The following is a 26,104-nucleotide window of genomic DNA, read 5'->3' as shown; positions in this document are numbered from 1 at the left end:
CCTGGGGCTGGAAAGATAGTACAGTGGGAGGGTCCTTGCCTTGCACACAGTCAACCAGGTTCAATTCCCCAGCAAGACCCAGGCTTAATTCCTCAGCATCCCATATGGACCCCTGAGCACTGCCAGGAGTGAGTGCAGTCAGGAGTTACCCCTGAGTACCACCAGGTGTGGCCCCCAAGCCAAACAAAACCTTTTATTTGTGGTGGGCTTGTGGGGGCAATCTGGCTGTACACAGGACTTCCTCCTGGCTCTGTGCTGGGGGAGTCACTCCTGGCAGGGCTTAGAGGACTGTATGTGGTGCTGGAGATTGAACCAGGGCCAGTAGTCAGGCAGCCATATAAGATGCCAGGTAAGCACCTTAACCTCTGCACTATCTCCCCAGCAACCCAAAACTCGTTTCTTTATTTTCTGGTCTAGAAGCTGCTCAGCTCCACAACTACCTGAATATCTGAATGCAAGCTGTTCCCTTTTATTTCTGTTTGCAAAATGGACAATATCTCTTTTATTATACTTGGCATAGTTCCAGTACTCTTGACTGTGGTATGCCCAGAGGCTATTCTTTATATGCTCTAATCTCAGAAGTGTACATGATCATTCTAAGTTATCTCCAGGTACTTCTCCCAAATGGAATGATTGTAATTTTTCCAAGACTCTTGATATTAATTTCATTTTTGCTCAAGCCTTATCACCAAGTTAACATAGTAGATTTTAGATTTTGTTGTGTGCCAATTTTTTTTTCTTTTGTTTACATTGGAGCCATACCCAGAAGACACTCAGGTTAGTCTTGGCTATGTGCAGCTCAGTCCATTGAGCTATCTTTTAAGCCCATCAGATGCTAGTTTCTCTATTAGGATGATCAACAGCCTAGCTGCTGCAACAGACAAAACTGAGTTTGCACTATACAGGCTTTTCTCACCTTTATGCAGAATCCTGTGTAATTGTGTCAATACAGTTTAAGCTACACCACTTGAATCCCACAGCCTCCGAGTAATTGCAACAGGGTAAACATGAGGTAGGAAAGGCTATAGTGGACTGGAGAGAGAGATCAGGGGCGAAGTGTTTGTCAGTCATGTGCAAGACAAGCACCTTGATCCTTATACTCTCTCTCCAGCCCTAATGTCTAGTTTTTAATAATGCAGAGTATGTCACACTGAATTAACTATCATTAAAAACACATATTTTTAATATGGAGCAATAGCACAGTGGGTAGGGTGATTGCCTTGCACGCGGCCGACCCGGGTTCGATTCCTAGCATCCCATAAGGTCCCCCGAGCACAGCTAGGAGTGATTCCTGAGTGCAAAGCCACCCCTGAGCATCACAGGGTGTGACCCAAAAAGCAAATAAATAAATAAAAACACATACAAGAGTGGGGCCGGAGTGATACCACAGTGGGTAGGGTGCTTGCCTTACACACAGCCTACCTGGGTTCTCTTCCTGGCATCCCGTATGGTGCCCCCAAGCACTGCCAGGAGTAATTCCTGAGTACAGAGCCAGGAGTAGCCCCTGAGCACCACCAAAACAAAAAACAAAACATATGCAAAAATATTTGTAGAACAAATTCCCTGAAGTGTGCTAAACAAGATGATAAATCATTGATTATTTTGCATTTAAAACTTGCCAAGTTATAGGGTCAGCGACAAAGTTGAGTGCTAGAGACTTGCCTTGCATGAAGCCAACCCAGTTTGATCCCTGAAGTTGTTTATGGTGCTTGGAATCCCAGGTACTGCCAAAAGTTATTCCTGAACACAGAGCCAGAAATAACTCCTGAGCATTGCCAGGTGAGGCCCCAAAACAAAACAATAATTGCCAAGTTTGGGCTGGAGAGAAGTAAGCAGATAGGGCTGACCCAGATAATTAATTTGAGTGTTTCTCTACAGACTTACTGAATCAAAGTCCGCGTTTGAGTTTAGTACATTATACTTCTAAAAAACTTCTCAGGTTTAGAAACACCATCAAAACAGATGTGACATTCAAACTATTTACATTAGCTTAAAGCTACCTTAGCTACAGATACATAAATGCCCATGATACATTGATAATCCAAACTATAAAGTTTTAATAGAGATAGGGGGCTGGAGCAATATCACAGGGGGTAGGGTGTTTGTCTTGTACACAGCTGACTCAGGTTCGATTCCCAGCATCCCATTGCCAGGTGTGACCCAAAAAGAAAAAAGTTAATATAGATAATAAAACTTAATATAACTGTAAGAATGGTATGGATGGCTGATGATTCAAAAAGAAAAACTTGGGCCTCAAAAGGCTGGAGCACATGTTTTACATGCTGGAGTCCCCCTGAATCTCAGGCATAGTATGACGCCAGTGTTCAGTAAGCACCAGTGGGTGTACTTTGCATACCCAAATCTAAAACATCTCATTTGTTTTTGTCTGGGGGCTACAAGCAGCAGTGCTCAGGTTTATTCTCTGTGCCTGGGAGGACCATACATATTGGGATTGGTACCTGGGTCCACTGCGTGAAGGGCAAGTGTCCTACCCACACTACTATGGCTCAAACCTCAACACTACAACTTTCACTTAGATTCAATCAACAAGACTGCTAAAGTCAGGATCAAAGGTAACAGAAGGCCACATGAAACCATGCTTGGGACCGTGAAATCCCTTCCTTTACAACTGGCATCTACCACTCTCTCTAGTGCCCCATATATATAATTCACTTGAGGAAGTAGCCAGTTGTATTACTTGGTTTTAAATTGAATTTTGGCTATCTGGAAAGGACATGTTTCCACATCACACAAAGCTAATGGGGAACTTAGACAAATCATCAATGGTTAAAACAACAACAACAACAGTAGAAAACATAATTCCACACTTGTATGTTCATTGCAGTACTATTCACAATAGCTAGAATCTGGAAACAATCTAAGTACCCAAGAACAGACGACTGGTTAAAGGAATTCTGGTACATCTACACAATGGAATACTATACAGCTGTTAGAAAAGATGAAGTCATGAAATTTGCTTATAAGTGGATGGACATGGAGTATCATACTTTGTGAAATGAGTCAGAAAGAAAGGGACAGACATAGAATAAGTTCACTTATTTGTGGAATATAAAATAACATAGTGTGAGACTAACACCCAAGGACAGTAGAGACAAGGGTCAGGAGAATTGGTCCGTGGTTGGAAGCCTGCCTCCTGCTGGTGAAAAAGGCAGCTGGGATGGAGAAGGCACCACTAAGCCAATGATGATTGGAGGTTTAGCTTCGGATGGAAGATGTGTGCTGAAGGACAAAACATGACGACCTCTTAGTATCTGTATTATAAACCATAATGCCCTAAAGTAGAGAGAAAGTGCCTTCCATAGAGGCCGGGGTGGGGTGAGGTGGGGGTGGCATGAGGGATACAGGGGACATTGATGGTGGAAAATGTACACTGGTGGAAGGATGGGTGTTTGGTCATGTATGACTGAAATTCAATCATGGAGGCTTTATAACTATCTCATGGTGATTCAAGGAAGGAAGAAAGGGAGGGAGGGAGGGAGGAGAAAGGAGAGAAAGGACGAAAGAAAAAGGAAGAGAGAAAGAAAGAGAAAGAGAAAGAAAGAAAGAAGGAAGGAAGGAAGGAAGGAAGGAAGGAAGGAAGGAAGGAAGGAAGGAAGGAAGGAAAGAAGGAAAGAAGGAAAAGAGCTCCTGGGGCAGTTCCTAGGCGAGAAGAGAAGGGGCGGAGTCAGGCGCGGCGGGGTGTGGCCAGCGGCGCGGTGGGAGGGGCTTCCAGCGTCGCCTCGCCCCTCCCCGTGACGCCAGCGCCCGCCCGCCCCCGGCTGCCGAGACTTTAGTTAGCAGAGCGGGACGCGAGCGCCCCGGAAGCTGCCCCTTCTCGGGGGTCATGATGGGCAGCAAGATGGCGTCTGCCAGCAGGGTCGTCCAGGTAAGAAGCTTCCGTGGCCTTTCGGCGCCGGGGGGGGGGCGGCACTCTTGTGGTGCCCGCAAGAGTCACGGCGCCGGGGAGGAAAGGCGGCGGCGGCGGCGGCTGGCGGAGACCGCGGCCTGGCGGGGCCGGCGGGGGTGCCCGGGGGGTGGGTGTGGGAGCTGGCACCTGAGCCCGAGGGGCCGGGCGGCGGTGCGGGGCCCGGGGGGGGGCCGGGGGCCGGGGGCCGGGGCGGGTGGGCGCGGAGAGCCCGGCCGCCCTCCGCCGGGACCACGTTCCTCCGCGGAGTTGCGGGCTCGCCGCTCCGGCCGGGCCAATGGGCGGCTGGCGCTGCCCGTGCTGTGCCCGCGCGGCCAATCGGGAGGCAGGCGGGCGCCGCGAGGGAGAGGAAGCGGCCCCGGCCTGACCGGTGTCCCTTCAAGGTCTCGGCCGTGACCCCGCGCCGGCCCGCGGTGCCCTCGCCCGGGGCCACTTCCTCACGACCCGCGTCCGCGTCTGGCTCCGGACCAGGTCGGAGCAGAATGGGCGAGCAAGAAGCAAAGGCCGTTTTTCGTTCATCGTATAGGTTTAGCGTCGCGCTGCCCGGGCTTGTGCTTTGGAGCTTAGAGAGGCGCGTTAGAGGGACTGTATTGTCCACCCAGGTATCAGTCATCGACGCCTGACAGCCGGTGCGCGTGCTTCCCCGCGGTGGTCGCTAGCCGGAGTGGGAGAGGTGAAGTAGGTTTATGCAAGGTTTGCAAGACTACTTGTATGTGGCTGTTTCATAGGACTTACTTTGTAATGCAGGAAGTGTAGTGTGGTATGGCCACCCTTCGATTCCATGTCAGAAATGCACTTCTTTTTGCACAGCGCATTTTATTATTGTTTTGGTGCTTACAGTAGGGGATGGTGGGGGGGGGAGACGACGCGACACGACACGACCCCTGCAGTGCTGTGGAGGAAGCCGGGTCTTCTCCCTTATACTCTCTCTCCACCCTCATCTCTTCAATGACCTAATTTTAAGCTGAAACAGTGAGAACGATAACCCCAGATCACAGTGTTTGTTCCCATTGCGGAAATAAACCTCATTTACTTATTGGGAAGTTTATTTTGCGGGAAATTACTGAATGTTTGTGAAGATTCTCTGGGGATAAAAGGAACATCTAGCAAAGGACAAGTATCTTTTGATATATTGATAGCTGGGTTTAAAATTGGATTAGTGGGCAAAAAACATATGAATGATGTGTGGTAGATTTGTTACAATGAGGGTAGGACACAGTAATCACAACTACTGATACATGCAAGAAAGGGGGCTTAGAGATATAAGGAATGGTCTCGCTCCTAAAGTGTACAAAAACTCATGCCCATATTCATAATGCAAAGAAAATTGCTGACAGTATGCAATAATTGTGTTCTACTTGGGGCAGGAAAGATTTAACAGTGAATAGGGCACTTGCCTTGCACTAGGCTGACCTGGGTTCAATCTCTGGTATTCCATATGGTCCCAGGAGCACCGCCAAGAGTAATTTCTGAGCACTGAAACTGGAGTAACCCCAAGTACAGCCAACTGGGTTCACCCCCCTCCCCCCCCCCACACACAGAGCATTAATTGCATAGCACTGTAGAAAAAAAAGTTAAATGGTGTGGAGAGCACACAGCTGTGCTCAGGAACTGCGCCCCAGGATCCCTCCTGATAGTGCTCAGGAAAAATGTGTGGTGCTGGGATTGGCTTGTAGTGGCCACAGCTGCATGAGAAGCTGGCACCTTACTTAACCTTTGTACTCTCTCTCCAGCCCAGCAAAATTTCTTGAGTATCTTTGATTGAGGCCTTTGCTCATACTGAATTATGGTGCCAAGATGAACGTGGTGTCTCCATAGAGCTGAATTTGGCTGTTGATCCAAAATTTGAAGAAAGAATAGTATTTCAACAGACTGGCACAGACTGTTTGGAATTCACAAAATATCACATTGTTAAGTAGGGAGGTTTGTGCTGTAGGGTAGCACTGTAGCACTGTCCTCCCATTGTTCATCGATTTTGCTCGAGGGGCCCACTAACGTCTCCATTGTGAGACTTGTTGTTACTGTGTTTGGCATATCGAGTACATCACGGGTAGCTAGCCAGGCTTTGCCGTGCAGATGAGATACTCTCGGTAGCTTGCCGGGCTCTCCGAGATGGGTGGAGGAATCGAACTGGGGTCGGCCCTGCCAGCCACATGCAAGGCAAATGCCCTCCCACTGTGCTATCGCCCCAGCCCCTACTGTAGGGTATGCAGAAGGAATTTTAGGAGAATATAGGTACAAATTCAATATCTAATACCAAAAAGTACATATTTGGTACATTTGGGCAAATAAAAGAATAGACAGGTGCTGGTGTTTCAGTCAGGAAATAACTTGCATGAGGCATAGGAGGAGGATGGTGGTTAGACTGATTCAGGGTATAAATTTGTACAAGGGAGGTGAAAGCAAGAAAACGGTGAGACAACGTTGAATACTGTGGGTTATAGCCAGATACAAGGGAAAGGATGGAAAGAGTGATTGGAAGGAAAGGGAACAACAGAAATGAAAGGGTTTGGAACTGATAGTGTAGAGTCTATAAGAGAAAAGGCTCAGTTGTCTGCATGCAGCAGATCCTATTTTTATCCCCAGCACTGTATCTGATCCCCTGTGCACCACCAGGACTAGCCCTTGAGCACTGACAGGTGTGGCCCCAGTTTCCCTCCCATAAAGGGAAATAAAGGCAAAGAACCTGTCAGAAGTTAAAACTAAACGAGAAGTAACATAAAAGATGAGCAGTGAACTGAGCCAGTAAAGTTGACAAGTTGGTAGAATCTTAGTGAAATTATTAGATTTTTTAAAAAAACAATAGTGATCCAGCCAACAAAACCCAGCACTCTCAAGGCTTTGAAGATCATTGAAGTCATGTGAATAAATGTGAGAAGCTTGAAAATGGCTAAAAGTTTTGAAAAGACACTTTATTTTATTTATTTTTTGATAGAAGATGGAAAGCTTCTCCTTCAGCTTTATTTTTATTAATATATTTATTTGGCTTTGGGGCCTTACTTAATGGTCTCAGGGTTTACTCCTGGCTCTCTGCTTAGGAATCACTCCTGGCAGGCTCAGGGTACTATATGGTATGCCAGGGATTGAACCCAGGTTGACTACATGCGAGACAAATGCCCTATCTTCTGCACTATCTCTAGCTCCTGGAACAGACACTTTATCAAACATAAACAGATGTCAAATAAGCATATGAAAAAGGGTACATCATGTGTTCTTAGGAAATTGCAGATTAGAATAATAATGAGATTCTACTACATTCCTATGAGAATGGCTAAAATCTAGAACCCTGGTAAAACAAAATCCTGATAAACATGTGAAATAGTTCTATTCATTGCATTGGGATTGAATTTTTAATAATACAGCTGTTTTGGAATTTAGATAGGCAGTTTCCTACTGAAGAACCCATACTTTTATCAGAATATAATCCAACAGTCACATTCTTTGGTATTTACCCAGATGAGTTGAGAATTTAATACCACACATGGTTGTGTAAAGTGTACAGTAGTGTTTCTTTTAGTTGCCAGTTGGTAGTAGATAAGTAAAATTCAAACTTTAAAGCTTTTTATATTAGCCAGAGAGATAGTATATAGGGGTAAGGTGCTTGCCTTGCTTGTGGCTGACCCTGCTTTAATCCCTGGTACTGTGTGGTCCCCTGACGATCACTGAGAGTGAACTCCCTAGTGTAGAGCCAGGAGTAAGCCTTGAGCACGGCGGGATGTGGCCCAACCTTTTCCAGCCACAAAATACTAAAGGCTAAAGTTCACAGTTAAGATTTGTAATTACTGGGCTAGAAGATAACCGCAGAGGTCAGTGGCACATGACTTCCATGTACACACACAGCCACCCAGGGCTTCCATTTCTTTGGAGTGTCTCCCCAGCCCCGAACAATAGTTTTTTATCCCCTGAAAACTATTAAGATGTTTAGGATATCATGGAACTAAAGTTGGTTTTTGTTTGTTTGTTTTCTGTCATTGACGGGGCGTAAAGAGGAGGAAGGAATAAGTGCTCGGGATGCAGAGCTTTCTCTCCAGCCAATTTGAACCCTGTCCCTGACCGCAGAGGGGGCCTTTATTAGTGTTTGGTTTGGGGGCACAGCTGGTGATGTTGGGACCTCCTCCCTTCTCTGCTCCTCGTGGTGCTAAGGGGACCCTGCAGTGCTGGGATGGAACCTGGGTGCAGCTCTTGAGCTCCCTTTCCAGTGCTCAGGAGGAGTTTTAAAATCTTTCGGAATCTGGAAGCTGAATAGAAGCTTGTCATTTGGACGAATTTACAAGAGTCAGTCTAGAGAAAGGGGAAGCCTCAAAGTTGGTGGGGGTTAAGGAGAGTTTTCTGGGCAGTGAACACTAGCTCTAGATTGAATAGGAAGAGAAATGGCATGAAGAATTTGGTCATTGCAAGCTCTTCAGAACACCTGTAATAGGGGCGGGAGAGAGAGGTGACACGGTGGATAAGGTGCTTGCCTTCACGCAGCTGACACAGGTTTGAACCTCCATTTCATAGAGGATCCCCAGTACAGCCCAGGAGTGGCCCAACAACTCCCCCCCCGACACACACACCCAAAAACAAAAGCACTGAACTTCAGGGACAGGTGCACAAGACAGCAATGAGGACTGAGGCTAGAGATAATGGAAAAACTATGTGAAAGTAGCCTTGTATGGTCCAAAACCAAGTTTGAAGTGCATTCTGCAGATGTTGAACATTTAAATTCTTAAGTGAGGTAGGGACAGTGGAATAGATCATGTTTTCAGGAAGGTAGGATATAAAGAAGAAACAATAGAGGGAACATGCTTTGTTTTTTGAATATGAAAGACTTAAGTATACTTTATGCTGAGGAAGACTATATATTTCAGCATTTTCTCACGGCAGCAGAATTATGGTGGTGAGTTTTTAGGTAAGTCTTAAGAAACCTATTTATTTCTGTACTCGTAAAATGCAAAATATATGTATATTTATATAAAATTTGTATACATATATACATATGCATCCAAACACATTGTTTTGGAGAAACAGTTACTTTAGATGTAAATAAGACACTTTATAGAATTTATAGTCTGAAGGTTTTGTAATGGGAGGTCCACTTAAGTTCTACTTTTCAAATGTCTTTTATAAAAATATTATTCTCAAATATATTTCTGGGCTATGAGATAGTACAGTGGGTAAAACACAGTGACCAGTATGTGCCTAACTGGGGTTCATTCTCTGGCACTGCATGGCCCCTCAAGTATCACTGAGTAATTCTGGAGGCTCTGAGCACTGACTGGCCTGGGTTTCCCAGGTACTGCAGGGCTTTTGTATTGAACCGCAGCGCCAAGGAGTAGCACTGTAACCCCAGAGCCTCCTGAGCACTGCTTGAAACCTACTTCCCCAACCCCTGCCACACCCACCATAAATACGATGTACAAAAATGTCCCTGCACTCAGGGAAGACTCCAGGTGGAGTTTGAGGGATCATTTGGATTGTCAGGGATTGAACCCTGGTCAACTGCATGCAAGGCAAGTGCCCTACCCATTGTACTAGCACTCTGGCTCCAAGGTCAGTTGTTAATATAGTAAAATGTAGTGTATAAAGTACATTTTATTATGAATAGTAGATAAGATAAACAAATTAATAACTCTTAAACTAGCTGCCTACTGGGAAGGAATAAATAGTAAAATTTAAGGTCGTCAGTAAAACCTAAGTTTTTTTTTAACAAAAATATTTAAAAAGCTTGATAAAATGTCTCTTATGGTTAATGAGATTATTTTAGTGCTTCATCTCCCCCCCCCACATTCATTTTTATTTTAGGTAGTCAAGCCGCATACTCCATTAATCAGGTTTCCTGACAGAAGAGACAATCCTAAACCTAATGGTAAGTTATACTTTAGGTTAAAAAGTATATATGTACGTGCATTTATAAGTCTATTATAGACAATTCCTTGTTTAAATAAGGCAGCTTTTTGTAGTCAATATCAAAATGTTACCTTGATTGCATTCAGATAGAAATTTAGCTTTTATTGCTGTCATCTAAAAGTTAATTCAACAGTGGTTGTCTCCATTTTTCAATGATACATAGTTTATGTAAGGAAATTTTAATTTTCTTCCCCCTTTCTATCTTTTAGAAGAATATCCCATGCTTATATTTGCAGAGACTGTGGAGTATAATAGTCATTCCTAAATTTCTCTCCCAGCTAATCTTTTAAAAAAAATTATTCAGGGGTCAGAGCAATAATACAGTGAGTAGGGTATTTGCCTTGCATGTAGCTGACCTGGGTTTGATCCCCAGCACCCCATATGGTCCCCGAGCACAGCCAGGAGTGGTTCCTGAGTGTGGAGCGAGGAGTAAACTACAGTGCCAGGGATGGAACCCAGGGCCTTGTATACAAGGCACGAGCTCTGCCACTGGTCCCATCACTGACCCTCCTTTTTTGTTTGAAAAGAACCGCTGCAGGTTAGCGAGATGGCTCAAAAGGCTGAGCACATGCTTGTCTCTAGGGAGCTCTTGTTTAGTCCCTGCCACCACATGTCCACTAAGCACTGAGCCGGGAGTAGCCCCCAAGCTACTCCAATCCCCCCCACCCCATGTAAATAGTCTAAAATGTAAATGCAAAGAGTTACACTATAATAGTCAGCTCTTTGAACATAATACCATTTCAAAAATAGATAAAAAGTATCACCTGAACAGTTTCTCCAATTACTTTCTGGTCTGTTTTGTTCTGGTTTTTCAGTGTCTGAAGCTTTGGGGTCAGCAGGGCTACCTTCTCACTCTTCTTCAATGTCACAGCATTCTAAGGGAAGTAAAGCACCAGACTGGCTGATGCACCAGGGTCCACCAGATACTGCAGAAATGATCAAAACATTACCTCAGAAGTACAGAAGGAAACTTGTTTCTCAAGAAGAAATGGAATTTATCCAAGTATGTTCTTGCTTTTTAGCATGATGCTCTCTAAAATACCTTAACATTTTTTGCTTTTCAGCGCCAGACCACAGGGTAGAGAGTACACATAGTACAGAGGGTTTAACCTGGCATACGGCTGACCCAGGTTCGATCCCTGGTACACATATGGTCCCTGAGCCCACTAGGAGTGATCCTTGAGTACTGCTGGGTCTACCCTGTACAAAACAAAGGGCCTGAGAAATAGTACTGGAGGTAGGCTATTTGCCTTGCATGGTTCTAACCTGGATTCTATCCCTGGTATGGTTCCTTGAGTACCAACAAGAGGAATTCTTGAGTGCTAACCCAGGGGAAACCTCTGAAACTGCCAGATACGTCCTCAAAACAAAGGGGGGAAATATATATATATATATATATTTTCGAGCGGGCCCAGTAACGTCTCCATTGGAGACTTTGTTGTTACTGTGTCTGGCATATCGAATACTCTCGGTAGCTTGCCCGGCTCTCCGTCCGAGAGGGGCGGAGGAATCGAACTCGGCTCGGCCATGTTGGCTGCGTGCAAGGCAAACGCCCTATATATTCTGTCTTTTGGAGTTGTCTATGTTGATTTACGTGTTCTTCCCACTGCCTTTCCTTTTTTCTTTTTCTACATTTTGTTGTTTTTCACAAGTAGTTACTTCCGAGTCTGCACTCAGGAAATCACTCCAGCGGGCTTCAAAGACCATATGGCATCGAATCCGGGTCGGCTGCTTGCAAGGCAAGCACCTTACCCACTGTACTCTCTCTTCAGCCCCCCCACCTACTGTCTGCAAGATGTGCTTGTAACTAAGAAATAGTTTCCAGCATTATGAAAAATAACTAAGCCAGGAAAGCTTCAGTAAATGTGCATAAAGGAATATGTACAAATGCATTGTGGCAAAATAGCTATAGGTATGTTAAATGGGAAGAAAGCTCTTTAGAATCCTCAATATGTTTTTATAAAGTATGTCTAGGGCTGGGGCTGGAGCGATAGCACAGCGGGTAGGGCATTTGCCTTGCACGCAGCCAACATGGCCGACACAGGTTCGATTCCCAGCATCCCATATGGTCCCCTGAGCACCGCCAGGAGCAGTTCCTGAGTGCATGAGCCAGGAGTAACCTCTGAGCATCGCCGGGTGTGACCCAAAAAGCAAAAAATAAAAAAATTTTAAAAAAATATGTCTAGGGCTTCTGAGTCCAAGAAATCTTAAAACTACCAGTATAGATCAACCTTGATCTTTCACATGTTAAATAATCTTTAACATGATAAGCGTGTCCCCCAGCTGTGGGGGACCCAAAATAACATTCTGAAAATTAAAGGTTATGTACCTAAAATAGTGTGAATATGAATAGTGGCTGTAAAAACATTTTTTATAAACATATCACCTAATCTTATTTCTTTTTTCTTTTTAGCGTGGAGGTCCAGAATAATCACTCAGAATGTGGCTGCTGTTTGTCTTCAGACAAAAGAATGATCTTTACAATAAAGGACTTCCAAAATGACAAATGAGAAATTGTACATTAAACAGTTTTAATAAATATTATGTTTAAAAAATATATAGAAAATTTAGAAGGACACTTATATCTCCTAACTTATGTATCATGGTCAGCTTCTCCACAAGCTTACCTAGATGTTTATATACTTTATACTTATTAAAATATACATTTTTCAATATAGCGTATTAGTTTACTGTAGTTATCAGATATTATCGGTGTTGAACTAAGAAAAGCACACACTGTCTAGTAACTATCTTAGTTTTCCCATAATTTTGCTTTTCTTTCAGCTTCTCATTAGAAACAGTTCATCAGGCAGAATCGCTGCTTTTGGAAACTGATATTCTTGAAATTTGGTGAAATCAAAAAATGACTCCATATTTGTTATTCACAAAAGTTACTCAAATACAACTGGCTTAATAAGTATATGCTACTGTAAATGATAAAATAGCCAAAGTAAGACAGGTGACTTTGTGGTATTAAGAACTAGAGTTAACATAAATCATTATGTGTAAATTTCAATCTGAAAAACAAAAATTACAGTATAAGGTGGGATATATAAGTCAAAATGAGTATAGCATAGGTATAAATGTTAACTAGAAAATTGCATTTGAGTTCTGTTTTGAGGATTATTAAGAAAGTCATGTTCTTTTTTCCATTTTATCATTTTTATTATCATGTATGCAAAGTCTGATAAGTTACTTTTCTCAAACTTAATGTCTGAAAGCTTTATAAATCAACCTAAATATTTATTTATGAAACTATTAGCAGGGTCTTCCTGTGCCAAGGGTATATATAATATTGTGAAAGTCTCACAAACTAAATAAATTTATTCCATACCTTTAATGATTTCTAGAATATGTTTTAAAGGAGTCATCCCTAATAATATGAGTAGTTCATGAATAATACAGACAGAATTCTTGTTGTGTACATTTTTATATTTGCCCACTTGCTTATGAGTTGATCTTTTAATTCAGAGTTAATTCTAGTTTCTGAAGAAGAGGGGATTGGCACCTCTAACAAATTGTTCTGGCTAAATGTTGTCAAATGCAAATATGATCTAGAGGTTTGGTGCTAGCCATAAACTGTTCTAGACATTTAGAATTCATGATTGATTTGTTTGTTGGTGTGGAAGCCACACTGGCTGTGTTCAGGGTCCATTTTCCACAGGCAAAGCATGTGCTTCAACCCTTCAGAGCATTTTCCTGGCCCCGTTGATTTATTTGGCCATCATTTAAAAATTCAGTTTGGAATTTTTCTTTGCTAGCACTATTCTCTTCACTCCTTAGCTTTCTCATTTCAACAAAAGGAGGGCAGGCGGTGTTTTGCTTTCAGAAACAGCGGGCTTAGGAAAGTGTGACTTGGGTAATAGATGGGTCAGGTAGATAGAAACTCCAGCGATGGGATCAGAAGAGTTCTCAAGACCGGTGCTTTTGCGTCACTTTAGGAGCCCTGGGTTTGATCCTGGGCAGCGCATGTTCTCCTAAGCACCAAGCAGAGTCTGGGTTAGCCACTGAGCATGGCCAGGTGTGGCCTTCCCTCTGAATAAAGCCCCTACAAAACGAAAGAAACCCCAATACTGGAACTGTCCGAGGGCTACTTTAAACTACTGAGTTACATTTTAAATTTATCATGTTTACAGAATTTGTCAGTCCAGCCATGGCAAAGTATTCTGTGTAGGGCAGGGAGAGGTAGTACAGTGGGTTGGGCACTTAGTTTACGTGTGGCTGACCCAGGTTGGAACCCTGGCATCCTATGTAGTGTCCCAAGCACTGCTGGGTGTGATTCCTGAGTGCAGAGCCAGGAATAATCCTGGAGCCTCATGGAATGTGACCCAAAAAACAAAGTATTTTACTTAGGCCTTGAGGACTATTGTTTTCCTTTAGGGATTAAGCATTTAAATATATGTAACCATTAACAAGTTGCTTAATTTGTCCAAGTGTCAGTTTCCTCTAAAGTACCAAGTAGTGTGGGGAGATAAAATTAGTGTATTGCCTACAGCTTTGTAACAAGTAACCCCAAAACTCAGTGAGTCAAAACACAATCACTAGCTCTTCTTTTCTCCAGGTCAGAAATTTTGTAGCAGTTTGGCCAAGGAGTTGACTCAAGTCTCTCATGAAATTTCATTCAGATGTCACCTGGGGTGACAGTCATCTGAAGATAGGAGAGGACCCTGCTCAAACTGGCTCATTCACATGGCTGGCAGGGTGATGCAGGCAGTTGACAGGAGTTCCAGTCCTTCTCCACATCTTCCGCTCTCAGACTGAGTGAATTCATGACATGGTAGCTGACTTGTTACAGGATCAGGAGCATGTGGTGCCAGGGATCAAACCAGGGTGGCTGCATGCAAGGCATATGCCTTAATCCTTTACTATCTCTGGTGCTTGATGGCTGAGTCATCCCTGAGCAGATGACCCTAGTGCCCAAGGCAAACGTAGCAGCACTTTTGTGAGTTAGCCTCAGAATCACACAAATATTTGTATATATCCGCTGGTCACACAGTACAACCTTTATATTTGGAGGGAGATTACATAAGCGTATTTAAGTGCAAAAATTTGTGGGGTCATCTTGGGAACTGGGTGTTACAGATGTGTGATAGGGCTGTGTAAACTGTTAAGCTATGCAGACGCTGCACGGCATTTAGATGACTGTCAGAAGGTGTAAAGATGAAGTATTTTCTGCAACATATGAGACATCTGCTTACGCACCAGTTTTATAAAGAGCCAAGTACTTATCAAACAAACTCTGGAAGTTTCCAATATACTAGCTCTAAAATGACTAATAAATTCTCAGGGCTTTTGAAATGTGTAATCATTTTAGCCAGGCAGCTACCTTACAAATCGATCTTTATTACAGACAGGGTATAGGAAAAGAAAGGTAAAATAATTTGTGGAAATGATATATCTAGTGACTACAGATAGGTGGTGCCAGTATACAAAAGACCGCGTGGCCACCCACCTACCAGATGGTCAGACTTCTTCGTGAAGATCATGAACGATCGGTTTGAGGCTCTTCATGTTCCCAGAGCGAACAGATGCCATTGGGCTACACTCGCACGCGACAGGGACGAATGAAGACATTACTGGCGCCAGCTCGAGCAAATCTATGATTAATGGGAAGTCAAGTGATCAAGTATACAAATAAATACAGTAGTCTAGATCCAGTGCAAGGATGTAGCCTTTACATTATGAACCTTGGTATTTTGTTGCCTTTAGAAGACCTATTAATATCAGGGTTCTTAAGACACTTCAAGTACTCTAGCTCAGTACCTTGTAATTATTACTGCCTAGCATTATCATTAATTCTACTCCCACAACCAATATATATACATCAGCAAATTTACCACATGGACACTTTATTTTTAAGTTCTTAATTTATTCAAAGAACCAGTGCTTTGAAAGGAAGGAGTTTGGGGATAGTAGATTTAGATGGTGGCTCTTCAGACGCAGACTGAAGTCACAGTAGTGTTTCGAATCTTGTCAGATGTACAACCACTTTACTGCTGCAATGTTTTTAACTTCCAGCATTGTGGTGAATGGGAGGTGGGGGGGTAGGAGGAAACTATAGTTTGGGATCAAACCCAAATGTCCTGCAGTGCAAAGCATGTGCTCAGCCCCTTGGGCTGTCTCTTTGGCTCCTGACCTTTCAGCTTTTCCTTGCCTCTAAGTCTAAAATATAACCTTTTATAACAGGCAGTGTTTTTTCTGTTTTAGAGTTACTGTGGGAGTGCCGTGAAACCACTCCTTGCTCCGTGCTTGGGGCAGGGGTGTTTCATTCCTGGGATTAATATATGCAAAGCATGGGCTTGTTCTTGAATTACCTCTCCAGCAAGTAAGACTAAAAAAAATTTTTTTGAGTGGCAACTATACTTAAGGATGCCTGGACCATGTGGGTGCCAGGGATCACACCCAGGATCCAGCATGCAGAGCATATGCTTTAATCCTTTGAGCCCTCTTTCCAGTTACCAGGGGTTCAATAGTGGAACTGGGCTGTTTCTGTGTATGAGGATTTCAGGTATGGGGTGGGGCTCTTAGACCTTCAGGCAGAAAGGTGAATCTGGGACCCCCATTCTGAGAAGGCCATCTATCTGGGTTGACTCTGACAGAGGCAGCTCTTTTGTCTTTCGTTCTTGCTTATTGCTCAGAACCTACAACAGAGTTTAACACATAGTAAGAACCCAATGTACATTCACCGATAAATTGGTTTTTATTTTTTAGTTTATTGTAATAAATTACGTCTGATAAATGAACACGAGTTTATTATAATAAATTAAGTCCATTAAATTAACATAGATATCTAAACTTTTTTAATCCTCATAATTACCAATCACAAAATCACAAATCATCCTGTTATTCGTCGATTGCCTCGAGCAGGCCCCAGTAACGTCTCCTTCATCCTAGCCCTGAGATTATATTCAAGGCTCTTTAGGAGAATGAGACCCATCACACGGCAGAGTCTGGCAAACTCCCCGTGGCGTACCCAATATGCCAAACACCAGTAACAATGATGGGTCTCAATTACCAATATCATCTATTATTTCCATTTTACAGAGTAGAAAACTGATGACTGAAAGTCTGTGCCATAGTATAAAATCATTCAGTTGACTAGGTTGTTTAAGGGACACACCCAGCAGTGCTCAGGGCTTACTCCTGGCTCTGTGCTGTAGGCCACAGGGACCATACGGGATACCAGGATACATTCCAACTCCAGCTCCCGATTGATTTGTTTTGCTGTATGGGATTGATTGAACCCATGATCTAACACATTCAAGTGCTTTACCACTGAGTCCCAACCGAAGCCTGTAACTAGGATGTTTCCCTGGATAACGTCTTCCTATAGGCACTGGAGTAAGAAGGCTTCTTGACTAGCCCTGCATAACTTTGTTTTACTACAAAGCTTTCATGATAGAGTTTGTCATACAGTGATCAAAAACCCATCCCTCCACCAGTGCAGTTTTCACCAATATTCCCAGTAACACCCCTAGCCTATCCCACCCCTCCCCCGCCTTTATGGCAGACAATTTCCCTCATACTCCTTCTCTACTTTTGTAGCCCTGAATAATTTAAGGTCGATCTAGGTAAGGAGCCTGCGGGACTACACGGCCAGCAGTAACCATGGCGACAGGACGCCCAAGAACCGGAAAGGGAGGTCAGCGACAAAGGCCAAGCTTTCCTCATTCGCACACAGATGTGGAATTCCCGCTAACTTAAGAGCATCGCATGCGAAATAGCAGGTAACCGCGGAAGACACTGAAGTCAACACAGCGGTGGAGCGACAAAGCCAGTTATCGCCAAGAAACACTCCGCCGCGGCCCGGGACCGGAAGTCACGTGGCGGGGCGGGTCCGCCGCGGAGAGCCAACCAGCACGCTCTCTGGGCGTCCGCGGGGCCCGCCCCGGGCCGGACGCTTTCCGCCTTAGCCCCGCCCGTTCCGGAAGTGAGGCGTCTCTAAGCTCCGCCCCGCAGCCCGCACGCCGGAAGTGGCTGTTGGGGGCCGGGACTGGGTGGCTTTAAATTCCTGCTGCTCCGCGAGCTCGCCCGTCGCCACTGGAGCCCGGCGTCGCGTCCCCCATGGCTGTGGACGTGAAGTCGCGAGCCAAGCGCTATGAGAAACTGGACTTCCTCGGGGAGGGACAGGTGAGGCGCCGAGGCGGGGCGGGGGGCCGCGGGCCGGCTTTGGCTTGGGGGGCGCCTCGGGGCCGGCCGGCTGCTCACGTCCGCGGCGAGGAGGCCCCTGTCGCCCCCCGGGCCGTGGCCTGCGGGAAGGAGCGCCGGGCCGCGGCGTGGCTGCGTCAGCGCGTCCCCCGCGCCCCCTGGCTTCGTGGCTTCCCCCAGATCGGGAAGGACAGAATGGCCAACGGGGTGGGGGGAGGCCGGACCCGCAAACTTAACGTTAAGAAAGCTTTAATATATATAATATATATATATATTTTTCCCCTCTTCTCTAGTTCGCCACGGTTTACAAGGCCAGAGACAAGAACACCAACCAGATTGTCGCCATCAAGAAAGTGAGTGAGGCGGTTCCCCGGAGCCCTGCGCCCGCACGAGCTCCTGGACGCGGCCTCCGGGACGGACTCTCGAGGTCGCTTGTTGGAGGAGGAAGTGACGACGAGGCCGGCCGTCCTGCCTCGCAGCCGGGAGCCGTGGGGGCAAGTGGGTGCCCACGGGTTGGGGGTCCGCAGCCACCGGTGCCGGCCCCTATCGCAGAGGCGCGATTTTCTGTGCACAGAAAAATCGCCGGGGAAACGCTTCTGTCACCTCCAACAGCCCCCGCAGTGGCTTTTGTGCTTGCCACTCCAAGCGACTCCCAGGTCGGCCCAGCTCAGAACAGCCCTGGGCAGTGAGTTTCTGGCTCCCTTTTTTCTGGCTAAGGTGATATGGCAGGATGCCACCGTTAAAGCGGGGCTTGAGGTCATTGCCCGTTTTCATACACGTGGCACTGTAGCACATCCTCTCGTTGCTCATCAAAATCCAGCGGCAACAGTAACGTCTCCATTGTGAGACTTGTTACCATTTTTGGCACATCCGGTATACCACGGGGAGCTTGCCAGGCTCTGCCGTGCCAGCAGGATACTCTCCGTAGCTTGCTGGCCTCTCAGGGAGGGAGGGAGGAATCAAACCGGGGTCGGCTGCGCACAAGGCAAACGCCCTACCCGTCGTGCTGTCGCTCCAGCCCATTTTCATACGATCACGATCAGCCTGTTGTTCATCGATTGCCTCAAACAGGCACCAGTAATGTCTCCTTCACCCTAGCCCTGAGAATTTATTTTTTTCTTTTTTTTAAAAATTTTTTATTTTTGGCTTTTTGGGTCACACCTGGCAATGCACAGGGGTTACTCCTGGCTCTGCACTCAGGAATTACTCCTTGCAGTAGCTCAGGGGATCATATAGGATGCTGGGAATCGAACCCGGGTCGGCCGTGTGCAAGGCAGACGCCCTACCCGCTGTGCTATTGCTCCAGGCCCCTAGCCCTGAGATTTTAAAAAGTGCCATATTCAAGGCTCTTTCAGGGTTAGGAGAATGAGACCCATCATTGTTACTGGTATTTGGCGTGTTGGGTACACCACGGGGAGTTTGCCAGACTCTGCTCTGGGGGCTGGTTACATTTGGTAGCCTGCCAGGTTGTCCAAAGTAAGTTTTCATACACATACATATGGGGGGGGGGTGGCATTTGGGCCATACCCAGCCATGCTCAGGAGTTATTCCTGCCCTGCGCTCAGGAATTAGTCATGGTGGTGTGGAGGGACCATATAGGATTTATAGAATGGGGGGATATGGAACCGCGAAGGCCTTGTGCAAGGCAAATGCCCTATCCACTGTACTGCTGTACCCTTAACCACTGACATAAGTGATCCTGCCCTAAAGGAAAAGCTGTTAAATTTCAGATCTCAGGGCCTGTTGCTGGGGTAGATGACCTCACTTTAGTCGTTCTTATTGGGGGGAGGAGGGGAAAAGAGGCGTGGGGGGGAGTCACACTCAGTTGTGCTCAGGGTTTACTCCTGGTTCTACACTCTGGCTCTACATTCTTTGTCGGGGGTCCAGGGACCATATGGGGTTTTGGGGATTGAATCTAGGAGGGAGTTGTGCAGAGCAAGCATTTCACCCACTGTACTATTGCTCCAGCCCCACCTGAGTGGCTTTTGTTTCTACTTTGAATCTGTTGCTCTTTAAGAATCTCAACTCTTTAGGGGTCACTCCTGGTTCTGCACTCAGGAATCACGTCTGGCAGTCCTCAGGGGACCATATAGGGTACCAGGGACCAAACTCTGGTTGGCCAGTGCAAGGAAAATGCCCTCCCCTCTGTATGATGGCTCTAGCTGGCTCTTCTCAGCTGCTGCTGCTGCTCCTGCTCCTGCTCCTCCTCCTCCTCCTCCTCCTCCTCACCCCCTCCCACTGCCCCTCCCCCTCCCCCTCCTCCATCATCATACAGTGATTGAACGCCCATCCCTCCACCAATGCACATTTTTCACCACCAGTGTCCCCAGTATCAACCTCTCCCCACCAACAACCCTCCCCCTGCCTCTGGCAGACAATTTCTCTCTTACCCTCTCCTTTTGGGCATTATGGTTTGCAATACAGATAGTGAGAGGCCATCATGTTTGGTCCTTTATCCACTTTCAGCACATATCTCCCATCCTTCAAAAAGTCAGCTTCTTTTTTGAAGCATGGCCCCCTGCTTCACTGAACTCTCTTGGTTTCCTCTTTTCCATTCTGCAGTTCTTCCTGCCCTTTTTGTATTTACTTTTTCCTGACTTCTCTCATGTCCTGGGTTCCAGCTGATATAGGGATAGCCCCTTCTAAAATCCTGGACTCTCCTTTTCTAAATCTAGTCTTTGTCCTCCCTGGGACATTTATTAATTATTTATCAAGGGAAATTGTTTTGTGACCCAGAGTACCATTGTCGCTTAGGAGTAAAGGCTAGTGACTAAACTTTCCTGAGAGTTAACCTAAAGAAACACTTTATGTCCCCCAGTTACTGCGCTCTTTGAGAGATTCATCTCTTCAAAATCTCTCATGGAATTTCTGTAGAAATGTGTATGTGCCTTCTTTCTTTATTCTGCCACAGCAAGCTTACAGAGAAGCTGCAGCTCCTGGAGACACAGTGACTGCTTCAATAATAGAAATTGTACACGCTGGCCAAAAGGCCACATAGCTAAGTCTCCGGCAAAGCTCTGGAAGTTGTGGTAATTGTTGTCTAAGAAAACTGGTGGCAGATGATGACAACTACTTCTAACAGAATTGATTGAATCTCCACAACGCCAGTGCCTTTGCAGACTAGAAATTTATCTGTTTGATTCTGTCAGTTTCATTGTATTCTAGCCACACTAAACATCTGTCTGTTGAGCATTTGAAATTCCTTCTAATTCCCAGATGATTTCATTTGTTCTGTCTTCTTTTGTCTTTGTTTTGGGGCCACACCCAGTGATGCATAAAGCATTTTGAATAGAGGCCAGGCAGATAGTACAGTGGGTAAAGCACTTGCCTTGCACATGCTTGACTCCAGGTTTGATCTCTGGCATTACATACTGTCCCCTGAACCCTGTTTGGAGTGATCTCTGAGCACAGAGCCAGGAGTAAGTCCTAGCACTGCTGGGTGTCTGAGTTTGTTTTGATTTTGTTTGGGAACAAATATTTGGCAAGTAAGTAGAAGAAGCGACTAGCTTTCAGGCCTCCAAACCTAGGCTCCCCCACCAAACACTGCCGTGAGGGTTCGTGCGTCTACCTCATCTTTGCTGCTTTAGCTTCTGGTTGTCCCCTTGGCCTTCTGGGTGGGGAATCTAAAGCCAGACTCCTGTTGCTTTGTCCCTGATCCTTCTTCTGGGTAGCACCCTCTCCTTCGGATGTGGCTCCAGAACAAAAGCAAAAATTCACACATTTTTGTGGGTTTTTTGTTTTGTTTTGTTTATTATCATATCTGACAGTGCTCCTGGCTCTGCACTCAGGAGTTGCTCCTGTCAGTGCTCAGGGGACCATGTAGGATACTAGGGATCAAACCCTACCTGCCGTACTGTCGTTCTGGCCCCCATTTTTGTGTTGTTGGGTCATACACCTATGGCCTTAACCCCTGTACTTCATCGTGGTTTTTTTTATTATTATTATTTTGTTTTCCTTTAGGGCAAACTGCCCTCAGATATTTCACATTTACTCTTCCAAAAATAAAGAACACTTATTTTCTGAACTCCATTATATGTGTAAGTAAGAGACTTAACAGACAAGAAATGACAGAGTTTGCTTTTATATTGTTAATTTTGTCTTACGATTTCCACTCCCTTGATACCTACTAATTTTGTGTGTGTGAGTTGTTACATATTTTCACTATGACTTTTTTGCAGTGTTTATGATTTAAATATTCAGCATATTATAATAATACTCTGCTTTTTTTCCCTTTACTAGATCAAACTTGGACATAGGTCAGAAGCTAAAGATGGTAAGTTCTTCGTATACTCTAACAAAACAGAACGGTTCTCATTCTAATTCTAATGGAACTAATACTAGTGTTAGAGTTTCTGTGGGGTCACGAAAGTCTGAAGATATTCTTAGGATGGAGACAGGATAGTTGTTATTTCTTCTGTTTGGGTTTTCAAGGTACTCTGAAGTCCCCTCAGTAAATGGACAGCAGCAGGTAAGGAGTGACTTGTCTTGTGCTCTTCATTACTGTTTCAGGCGGTAGTACAAGTCATTGTTTCATCTTTTTCCGAACTTCTGGTTACTTTAACAATTCAGGATATACTCTTTTTTGAAGTACACAAGGCTTACTATGAAAGATACATGGAAAAAATACAAAAAGTGGGGGACAGAACAATAATACAGTGAGTAGGATGCTTGCTTTGCATGCAGTGAAACTGGGTTCAGTCCGGCACTCCATTTGCTCTCCCTGAGCACCACCAGGAGTAGTCTCTAAGTGCAAAGCCAGGATAAGTGCGGAGCACCATGGATGTGGCCCAACCCAGTTCCCCAGCAGAAAAACACCCCAAAGGTGTATGGAGAAAATCCCCTTCCCTTCCCTCCCTTCTCTCCTGTCTTTCCTGTTAATGTTTTTGCTTTTGATGTATAGGCTTTGTGCAAACCACCAAGTTTCTCAGACCCTCCCCCATTGTCCAGCGTTCATCTAGTCCACCTCTACATCCCTTTTCCTGTTGGAAAAGAGTTATTTGTTCTGTTTTCAAAACTTGTTTGCTAGAGTGCTAGGTTCTGTTCAGTTTAAAGGGGAAAAAAAATCTGTAAAAAGGATCCATCACCTATGTGTTAAATCATATTTTTTTTTCTTCCACCAGTGTTTCTTTCCCTCCTATCCCAATGTTCCATCCCACCCCTCAGCCTACCCCCTTGGCAGGCATATAATAAATTTATTTCATATTTCTTGGTCCAATAAAAAAATAAAGTAATGGCAGATAGAATTAGTAGAAAATCAAGAAAAGTTACTTTATGATGATGTATTCCTGTTTGTTAATCTAGTAGAGTACAGCCATATGCACCATTATTGAGTGCCATGCTCAGTGCTAAATGATGGAAAGTTTCTTCATTTATTTATGTATTTATTTATTTATTGCTTTGTGGGTCACACCCGGCGATGCTCAGGAGTTACTCCTGGCTTTGCACTCAGGAATTACTCCTGGCGGTGCTCGAGGGACCATATGGGATGCTAGGAATCGAACCCAGATTGGCCACGTGCAAGGCCCTACCCACTGTACTATCACTCCAACCCCAAGTTTCTTCTTTTAAAGAAGCTCTTTTAACACTTCTTGCAAAACTGGTTTCAAGGCTATGAATTCCCTAAGCTGTTGCCTGTTCATGAAGCTCTCTATAGTTCTTTCAAATCTGAATAATAATCTAACTGGATAAGGTGAGGTGTTCATTTCATTGAGTTTTTGTACTATATCCTTTCATGTTCTTTTGGATTGTAGAGTCTCATTTGATAAATCTGCTCTATATCTTTTGGACTTTCCTTTATATATAAGTCCTTTTTTTGATCTTGCTGCAGTCAGTATTCAGCCTCTGTCTTTGTATTTTGTCATTTTGAGTATTAATATATTTTGGGAGTTTTCCTAATTGGATATGTTTTTACTGGGACCCTGTGGGCCTTTTGGATCTCAGTACCTGTAGTCCTCAACTCTGGGAAATTCTTTTTTTTTGTTTTTGTTTTTGTTTTTGGGGTCTCACCCGGCGATGCTCAGGAGTTACCCCTGGCTCTGCACTCAGGAATTACTCCTGGCAGTGCTCGGTGGACCATATGGGATGCTGGGAATCTAACCCGGGTCAGGCATGTTCAAGGCAAACGCCCTACCTGCTGTGCTATTGCTCCAGCCCCTGGGAAATTCTTATTAATGAGTTCTTTATTGTTTCTTTGTAACATTTGCTTTCCTGTTCTTTAAGGACTAGGATAATTCTTATATTGTTTCTCTTAAACTCTGCCATAGTTCTTTGGTTCTGGAAATTCTGTTCATTTCTTTTCAGACTACTTTCCACCTTCTGTTTCCTAGGAGTTTCCTCCTCCTCGTCTTGGAGCTCCTTGAGCTTTTGCTCAGTTTCTGCTGTTCTGCTGTTCAGAGCTTCTGATGACCATTTTTCATATTATCTACCATGTTCTTCATTACTGTCATTTCTGATTATAGTAGATTTTTCATCGACACTCAGACTTCTTGTGCATTGCCGACTACCTCTGCTATTGTTTCTTTGAACTCATTGAACATCCTCATCATAGTGTCACTAGAGACACTGCCTGAGGATTTACTGTGGTTGTTTATGTCTTCGGTCATACTCTTCGCTCCTTGAACTTGATAGGTTTCTATGGATTTTCCCCATTGGTTTTCTAGTGTTCTTGCTATGCTGGGGGCGAGTCTTTGTAGTAAACCCCTCCAAGTGATTAAGCTAGAGCTTGCTCTCCTGTCTTCTCTGTCTGTCCTCACAGAATGACAGAAAAAATAACTGTGAGCACCATGAATTTGTTGATCTGTGAATGGGCCTTAATATGGCATTGGTCAGGTATGGAGCCTGTTGGGACCCAGGAGGTTTAGGGAACAGGCCCAGTGATTATCAGCCAGAGGCAAGCTTTCCCTGGAATGGTAGAGCAGCAAGCGGTCCAGCATTTAGATCATACTTTTGATTTTGCATTCTTTTATTCCTTTGTCGGTTTGTTTGGGGCCACACCCAGCGATGCTTAGGAGTTGCTCCTGACTCTGCACTCAGAAATTACTCCTGGTAGTGCTTGGGAGGACCACATGGGATGCCAGGAATTGAATCTAGCCTGGGTTGGCTTTGTGCAAAGCAAGCATCCTACTTACTGTACTATATTGGTCTGCCCCTAATTTTATATATTTTCCTCTACATTGGAAAAGATATACTATCTTATCACTGTTTTGCTATTAGCACAAAGGTTCTGCCATTAATATTTACTTGGCAAGAGAAGGGAATTATTATTCACATGTTTATTTGCATAATTATTCACACATTTGTTTTATATTACATTTTGTTTATTACTTACATATTTATTGTAAATGAATATTTATATATTTGTTTGACCTTGCCTTGCACAAGGCCAACCCAGGCTAGATTCAGTTCCTGGTGTCCCATATGGTCCTCCCGAGCACTGCCAGGAGTAATTCCTGAGTGCCGAGCCAGGAGCAACCCCTAAGCATCGTCGGGTGTGGCCCAAAACAAAGGAATGAAAGAATGAAAAATCAAAAGTATAATTTAACTGCTGGCCTGCTTGCTTCTCGCCTGGTCTTGAGAAGGGAAATTATTATTAACTTAGCTATTGCGCACTATATACTTGTACATGCCATTTCAACAGTCTTTAGATGTTATGCCATAAAATAAGTACTTTATCTTTTGTCATCGTTTGTGTTAAGCTGAAAAATAAATGTAACAGAAGAACATATTTTACAAAAATTGCCAAAATAGTCCCCATTATTTTTCTTTTCTTTTTTCCCTTCTTTTTGGACAATACCCAGTAATGCTCAGGGATTACTCCTGGCTCTGCACTCGGAAATTATTCCTGGCAGTGCCTGGGAAGCCATATGGGATGCTGGGGATCAAACTTAGGTCAGCTGCATGTAAGGCAAGTTTCCTATCTGCCATACTATCTCTTCAACCTCAATTTTTTTTAAGAAAGACGCAATCTTTAGAATTATTTTTCACTTCTGACTTTGTCTTTTTATGCAGGTATAAATAGAACAGCCTTAAGAGAGATAAAATTATTACAGGAGCTAAGTCATCCAAATATAATTGGTGTGAGTATGACCTAAGTTGTTTCTGGGGCTTGGAACCTTGCCATCACTGACTGAAGGCTCCTAGGTG

The 26,104-nt window shown here is 44.5% G+C and overlaps 2 protein-coding genes across 3 annotated transcripts in view; both read left to right on the top strand.

Annotated features, from left to right (window-relative positions):
• The first annotated feature begins 3,797 nt into the window (after positions 1-3,797).
• On the top strand, positions 3,798-13,154 carry KGD4 (alpha-ketoglutarate dehydrogenase subunit 4). The gene is made up of 4 exons (XM_056112669.1): positions 3,798-3,886; positions 9,710-9,773; positions 10,630-10,817; positions 12,228-13,154. Exons 1-4 carry the CDS (start codon positions 3,845-3,847, stop codon positions 12,243-12,245), a joined length of 312 nt encoding a protein of 103 aa, XP_055968644.1. The 5' UTR covers positions 3,798-3,844; the 3' UTR covers positions 12,246-13,154.
• Positions 13,155-17,819: 4,665 nt separating this feature from the next.
• CDK7 (cyclin dependent kinase 7) overlaps positions 17,820-26,104 on the top strand; it is a 32,096-nt gene continuing 23,811 nt past the window's right edge. Inside the window, exons 1-4 of one of the 2 annotated variants that reach the window (XM_056112666.1) lie at positions 17,820-17,944; positions 18,256-18,315; positions 22,202-22,235; positions 25,970-26,037. In XM_056112666.1, the coding sequence (XP_055968641.1) occupies positions 17,879-17,944; positions 18,256-18,315; positions 22,202-22,235; positions 25,970-26,037 (228 nt within the window). In that variant the 5' untranslated portion in view covers positions 17,820-17,878. Of the gene's footprint in view, positions 17,945-18,255; positions 18,316-22,201; positions 22,236-25,969; positions 26,038-26,104 lie in introns of those variants that run through there. The other variant, XM_056112667.1, reaches the window with a different exon arrangement.

Source organism: Sorex fumeus, unplaced genomic scaffold, assembly GCF_029834395.1.
Source record: "Sorex fumeus unplaced genomic scaffold, SorFum_2.1 ptg000018l, whole genome shotgun sequence".
Taxonomy (NCBI): domain Eukaryota; kingdom Metazoa; phylum Chordata; class Mammalia; order Eulipotyphla; family Soricidae; genus Sorex; species Sorex fumeus.
The sequence above is the reverse complement of the archived record's forward strand: the minus strand, read 5'-3'. Positions and strand labels throughout refer to the sequence as shown.